Source organism: Oncorhynchus mykiss, chromosome 5, assembly GCF_013265735.2.
Source record: "Oncorhynchus mykiss isolate Arlee chromosome 5, USDA_OmykA_1.1, whole genome shotgun sequence".
Classification (NCBI taxonomy): domain Eukaryota; kingdom Metazoa; phylum Chordata; class Actinopteri; order Salmoniformes; family Salmonidae; genus Oncorhynchus; species Oncorhynchus mykiss.
The window spans coordinates 15,047,739-15,054,777 of record NC_048569.1 but is presented as its reverse complement, the minus strand read 5'-3'; the positions used below and the strand labels follow the sequence as shown (position 1 = coordinate 15,054,777).

General features: G+C 41.5%; 1 protein-coding gene across 1 annotated transcript; it reads right to left on the bottom strand.

Annotated features, from left to right (window-relative positions):
* Positions 1-424: 424 nt before the first annotated feature.
* Positions 425-7,039, bottom strand: LOC110519479 (low choriolytic enzyme). Its single transcript, XM_036976895.1, has 10 exons — positions 6,884-7,039; positions 6,675-6,740; positions 6,460-6,528; positions 6,276-6,325; positions 3,107-3,188; positions 2,885-2,999; positions 2,541-2,713; positions 1,215-1,296; positions 803-924; positions 425-690 (listed from the first exon to the last, which is right to left on the bottom strand). Exons 1-10 carry the CDS (start codon positions 6,975-6,977, stop codon positions 686-688), a joined length of 858 nt encoding a protein of 285 aa, XP_036832790.1. The 5' UTR covers positions 6,978-7,039; the 3' UTR covers positions 425-685.

Below are 7,039 nucleotides of genomic sequence, written 5' to 3'. Positions count from 1 at the left end.
GGCTTTCAAAATCAAGGACATTTCAAGTGACCCAAAACTCTTGAACAGTAGTGTGTTTATACATCTTTATGTATATTTGTTTAGTATTCGTTGCTAAATGGTGAGCCACATATATGGTTGAGCTCAAGAGTTTGCCAAAGTTCGTCAACTCCAACAGGTTTCGTAGTACACCCTTCCAGAGGGTGACATTCTGATTTTGGTGACTATGAGCCCTGCTGTCTAAGTCCTGTTACAGCATCATCTTTTTAAAATAATTTGTTGCCTAGCTAGCCAGCCAGGTTTTATACCTTAAATCACCATTAATTTAAGTCATCTCTCCTGCTATGCTAGATCTACTTCATCTCTGATCCCACCTTGGGATGCATGATGAGCATAGCTGAGAAGGTCCATTATAGAATGAAATAGAACACTGCAAGAAACATCACACTGACTGGATCATTTGATTTATTTCCAAGACAAGTGCAGTGGAATAGGCCTAATTCAAGGCAGCAAGAGCACACAGGACAAATTAAACTACCTGCTGCTGAACACACATACAATACATCAGAAAGCTTTAAGGGACTTGTTCAACTTATTCATTGTTGAGAAGTTAAAATGTCAGTGCCATTTGTGTTGGAATCTTCAGTTGACAGCAGCGGTGTTGAAATCTTCTTGGATGGTGCAATAAGTGATAAACTGTGCATTGTTATTCTGTAACAGGACATGAACATGGTTAGAATACAGTGCGATAATGACTGCATTTACAAAAGGCAGCCCAATTCTGATATTTTTCCCGTCTGTCTGTGTGTGCGCATGCCTTTACCACATTGATAGAGTTTGTTAAGGCGCGTTATGTCCAGGGGGCTCAGGTGATTTCTCTGTCCAATCTGGACTCCACTCTTCGTGGCGTCAATAGTGGGGTTCCGGTTTGATGAGAAGTAGTATCTGCCAGGAGAAACCCAACAATGGGGGATTAGAGGACTTGCTACTTTAACACAAGAACTGCGTCACAATGCCACCCTATTCCCAATAGTGCACATAGTTTGACCAGAGCCCAGGTAAAAAAAAGTGTGACGTAAAGAGGGAACCATTTGGTACGCACAGGGAAATGTTACTGGAGCTGGATACCGTACAGTCACAGTAAAACTAATATTTACTCATTGCTAGCAGTTTAAAAACAAGTTGAGTAAAATTAGGACTTTAGTGGGAATAAGGAGGAGAGTAGTGTGACTGACGTTCCATAGTGCATTATGGAGTCGTAGTCATAGGGCAGGTCCTGAGTGTCTCCTTTCTTCACCTTAAAGTTCTCTTGTTTTCCTGGAAGTTAAAAGAGTTACAAGAAGCAGATGTGACTGGTGGACACTGCTGGGTGTGAATGTGATATAGGTGAATGAAAATGGAAATGTATACAAGTTGAGATGGAAAAACCATTAAGTTGAACCTCTAGCAGGAGGAAACTCTACATGATTCAAGGCATGAATATTTCATCTTACCTAATGAAACCCATTGCGGGTGGTAATGTAACAAAACTGCCCTCAAAACGAGCTTACATGTTATCCCAGGATACCCATTACGGGTGGCAACTGTAAAAGGTATATTTTACACCAGGATAGGTGGTAACTGTAGATGACAATGTAGAGTTATTCGCGTCAGGCAAATTTAGCGAACAAGGTTGCTGCAATCATGCCAGAAGAAATTCACAGGAGTTAACGAATTCAGTTCAATTCTACATAATTGCAAATTAGTCTATGAAATACATAGTATTGGTCTCAAACTGAAGAACACTGATGGTTACTGGTGTAAGATTCTCTGGTGTTTACATAACTGGTACTGTGAGATTAGGATATCAGGATTCAAGGTTGCTATGATATTAGGACATCGGGACCTGCTTAGACAAAGCAATTTCAACAGTAGAGGAAAGGGTTGCAATGTGTGGGGAAATAAATGGCTGCAGTATTTCCGTTATAATAAGTACATGATAAATGGAACATTAAGGCATAAATGTATGAAAGACTATTCTTATTTTAAACTAATGTTGTTCTGTCCTTGTGGTGCACTGTCTATTCATGTTATGTAGTGTTTCATGGTGTGTGGAGCCCAGGAAGAGTAGCTGCTGCTTATGTAACAGTATAACTTTAGACCGTCCCCTCGCCCATACCAGGGACCCTCTGCACACATCAACAACTGACACCCACGAAGCATCGTTACCCATCGCTCCACAAAAGCCACGGCCCTTGCAGAGCAAGGGGAACCACTACTTCAAGGTCTCAGAGCAAGTGGCGTCACCGATTGAAATGCTATTTAGCGCACACCACCGCTAACTAAGCTAGCCGTTTCACATCCGTTACACTTAGGCAGTACCTAATAAAATATTAAATGTCAATAGTTAGTTATTCTGTACGGTCTTCAGACCACAAAAAGCTGAATCAGGTATGTTAGTGTTGGGCTAGTACTAAAGCCTACACACTGCAGCTCTTCAGGGGACAAATTGACCAGCCCTGCCCCTGATCCACATGTAATGCCAGTGAGGTGGTTTAGTATGTTGTGTTGGTGTGAGTAACCTGGGACCACGTTGTCCCACTGTATGGTGACGTATTGGTCACGGTCTGGCCGTGTGTGCTCGTGGTGCAGGCCCAGGGCATGCATCAGCTCATGGCACAGGTTCCCCACGTTACAGGCTCTACCGAAGTACAGAGACTGGGCCCCGCCCTGAAAACCTACATACGACGCACAGCTAGAGTTAAGGGAAGAAAGAGAAAGGTGAGAGAAGGAGGAGAGAGAGGGGATATGACAGGAAGAGAGAAAAATAAAGGATTGAACACAGGAAAAAGGAAGGAGAGGTTGTGAGTTAACTGTAAACTGCTGGGAAGGACAGAATGTGTTAATGTGCCCACTTTGGACTCACCCTGTCCCAGAGATGATGTCTATGTAGTTAATCTCATTGGTGTATTCGTGGAAGAGGATACACGTCTGGTCTGAAATCATCTTGAACGCTGCTAGTATAGTTACCTTTCTGTCCACTGTGTGGATCAGAGACAATCTACCATTAGACGGTGCATATTATTCTCACTGTATTAGAAAACATCTAGTGTTAATGTTCATCTCTCCTACTGTATTCGACACTCACCCAGATAATCGTTGACCTTGTAGGGGATAGAAGTGACGCCATCTTTCTCAGGCCAAAGTGACTTCACAGCTAATCGGTCTTCCTGTAGGACAAAACACCTAATCTTAAATCCAGCTGTCGCGAGACAGCATAGGCCTCCGATTAATTCAATTGTTATTTCTGCGTTTCCCCTATGAATGTTTTTAAATTCTAAAATGGTAAAACTATTTCAGTATTAACTTAAATGACTAAAACCAGACTAAGTATGTAGAAATAAAGGAGCAATATACAGTGTACTTTCCATGACAGACTGACCAGGTGAATGCTATGATCCTTACAGAGGTCACCTGTTCAGTGTATATGAAGAGACCGGTTAAAGGAGGATTGTTAAGCCTTGCGACATGGATCATGTATATATGCCATTCAGAGGGTGAATAGGCAGGACAAAATATTGAAGTACCTTTGATCAGGGTATGGTAGGTACCAGGCTCACCAGTTGAGTGTGTCAAGAACTGCAATGTTGCTGGGTATTTCACACTCAGTTTCCAATGTGTGAAGAATGGTCCAGCACCCAAAGGACATCCAGCCAATGGCAGTCCAGTGGTCGAAAATGGGTGACACGAATTGTGCAGAGCAACAGACGGGCTACAGTTATATTCAATTGACCGTCCAGTAAAACATTCGTGCCCAAAGACCCCAAAGAATGCTCAACTCGTAGAATCTTGACACAAATGGGGTATGGCAGCCGACAACCTTACAGAGAACCACTTCTTTCAGCAAAAAACATGTTGCAGTGGACTAAGGAAACACTGCACACAGGAGATTTGGAAAAACGTCTGATCTGATGAATCCCGTTTTTTTTGTTGCAATTTCACGCTGATGGGAGGACTAGGGTATGAAGAAAACCACATGCAGCCATCATGATGTTTGTCAACATTGCAGGCTAGAGAGTGGCAGTGGTGGAGTGATGCTGTGGGGTGCCTTTGCATGGCACACGTTGGATAAAAGTTGCGCAACGTTTGAATGTCTGAACATAATTGAAAATCAGGTGCATCCCTTCATGGCAGCAGAGTATCCATCTGAATTGATTTTATCAGCAGGATAATGCCCCAAGCCACAAGGCTAGGATTGTCCAGGAATGGTTCCACAAAAATGACAGTGAATTCAGCTTAGTGCAGTGGCCTGCCCAGTCACCAGATTTCAATCCAATTAAGCATCTGTGGGATGAGATGGAACGAGCTATTTCGGATTAGAGATCCACTACCAGCCAACTGGGCACAATGGTGGGAAGCATTGAGGACATCATGGGGCCAGCATTCCTGTGGAAGAGTCCATGCCCTAACGAATTGAGGTTTTTGAGGGCAAAGGGGGGTGCAACTCAATATTAAGTGTTCCTAATGTTTTGTAAACTATATATATTTTAAGATCTTTTAGAAGAAAATTCAAATCAACTAAAACCGTGCCACTACGATTTAAATTGAGATTGTCGTCACTGGCCGACACACAAATATTATTTGCAAGACTCACTGTGCAATAGTGTTTACATGAATTTTGAATGACTACCTGATCTCTGTAACCCACACATACAGATAATTGTAAGGTCTCAAACAAGCAGTGCATTTCAAACAGATTTAACTACAACGCCCTGTTGGTTTCAAAAACTTGCATAGATGGGTAAAAAAAAGCAGACATTGAAGATCCCTTTGAGCGTGGTGAAGTTAATTACACTTTGGATGGTGTTTCAATACACCCAGTCCATACAAAAGATACAGGTGTCTTTCCTAAGTCAGTTGCCAGAGAAGGAAACCGCTCAGGGATTTCACCATGAACCCAATAGTGACTATAACAGTTAGACTTTAATGGCTGTGATAAGAGAACTGAGAATGGAACAATATTTTAGTTACTCTACTATACTAACCTGATTGACAGTGAAAAGGAAGCCTGTACAGAATCAAATTATTCCAAAACATGCATCCTGTTTGCATCAAGGCACTAAAGTAATACTGCAGAAAATGTGGCAAAGCAATTCTCTTTTGGTCCTGAATACAAAGTGTAATGACATGCAAAACCAAAAGATTACTGAGTACCACTTCATATTTTCAAGCATTGTGGTGGATGCATCATGTTATGGGTATGCTTGTAATCATAGCGGACTGGGGAGTTTCAGGATAAAAAAAGAAACGTTATGAGCTAAGCACAAGCAAGATCCTAGAGGAAATCCTGGTTTAGTCTGCTTTCTACCAGACACTGGGAGCACAATTCACCTTTCTGCAGGACAATAACCTAAAACACAAGGACTGCACTGGAGTTTCTTACCAAGACAGAATGTTGCCGAGTGGCCAAGTTACAGTTTTGACAAATCTACTGCAGGACCTGAACATGGTTGTTTAGTAGTGATCAACAACCAATTTGACAGCTTGAATAATTTTGATTCGATTTTGAGAAGTTACACAATCCAGATGTGGAAAGCTCTTAGACTTACCCAGAGAGTCTCACAGGTGTAATCGCTGCCAAAGGTGCTTCTACAAAGTATTAACTCTGGGATGCGACTAGTTGAGATATTTCTGCATTTCATTTTCAATAAACTAGCAAACATTTCTTAAACATTTTCACTGTCATTATGGGTTATTTTGTGTAGACGGGTTAGAATTTGTATTTAATCCATTTTGAATTCAGGCTGTAACAACAAAATGTGAAATAAGTCAAGGGGTATGATGCTTTTGGAAGGCACTGTACCAGCTTCTGGTATACACAGACTGAAATTAATGACTGCAAAATCATTTAAGGTTTCTTTACAAGACAGAATGTTAAATAAAATGACATTGAAACTTACTCTACTGGTGGTCCGTGGTGTTGATCCTTCAGATGGTTAAAAATATCCACAGGAAAGTACTGTTAAAACAATTTTAGAGTGGCGGTACTGAAGTTGGAGTTTCTATCACCTGGCACTTCAGTTATTATGCATTGTATATTTTCCTGTGGAAATATAGGCTCAAATTGCAACCATCTGAAGGACAAACACCACGGACAACCGGTAGAGCACGTTCAAATGTAATTCTGTTCAACAATCTGGCTTGAATGATTTCGGAGTCATTAGATTCAGAATGTGTATATCAGAAGGTGGTATCAATTAGATTCATCAGCCTAAAAGATGCAGTAACAAGACAGAAAGCAGGGATAACAGACTCACCGACACCAGAATGTCTCCCTCCATGATAGCAAGGTCGAACTGTAAGTCCTCTGTAACAGAGAGAGATGGTCTGAAACACTGACATGACATCTACTAGTTACAAGTCACTACCTCCAGTGCCATTAAAGTCCAGACCTCATGGTAGAGGTCCAGGATTGTGCGCTTCATCTAATGAATGCGTTACCTTCTCTGGTTTCAGGCGTTTTAACCCAATCATTTAGTCTGTGGCGTGTCCCCATTGAGGCAGTAGAACCTAAAAGAAATTGTGAACAAACTTATTTTGTAATATCATTATGTTTATTGATAGACAGGCCATAAACTTGAAGACAACAGATTGAATTGTTTCTTTAGGCCAAAGCAGCCCAAGAGATTGACTTCAGAATCCCAGTAGAGGCCTACCTGTGGCAGGGAAAGTAGCATTTGAAGTAGTAGCATTTGTGAAATTGGTGATGGGAACACTGCCCACTGAAATACACAAGGGAAACATAATACATGTTAGATAATAACATGGTGAACCAATTGGCGTCCGCAGTGGGGCCGGCCAAGCCTACCTCAAATGGAAAACACTCAAGAACAGGATGTCACATAACCAAAATGACTGGTCCTACCTTGGACAAACCAGATGAGAATCAGAAACCAAACCATGTTGCAACAACAATTGTCCCCCAAGATTTGGAAAAAAAACAACCAAAGAAAAAGCATAAACAATTGTGTGGAATAGCTCTCCTTCCAGTTAAATAGTGGGCAGGGCAGCAATCACAAAA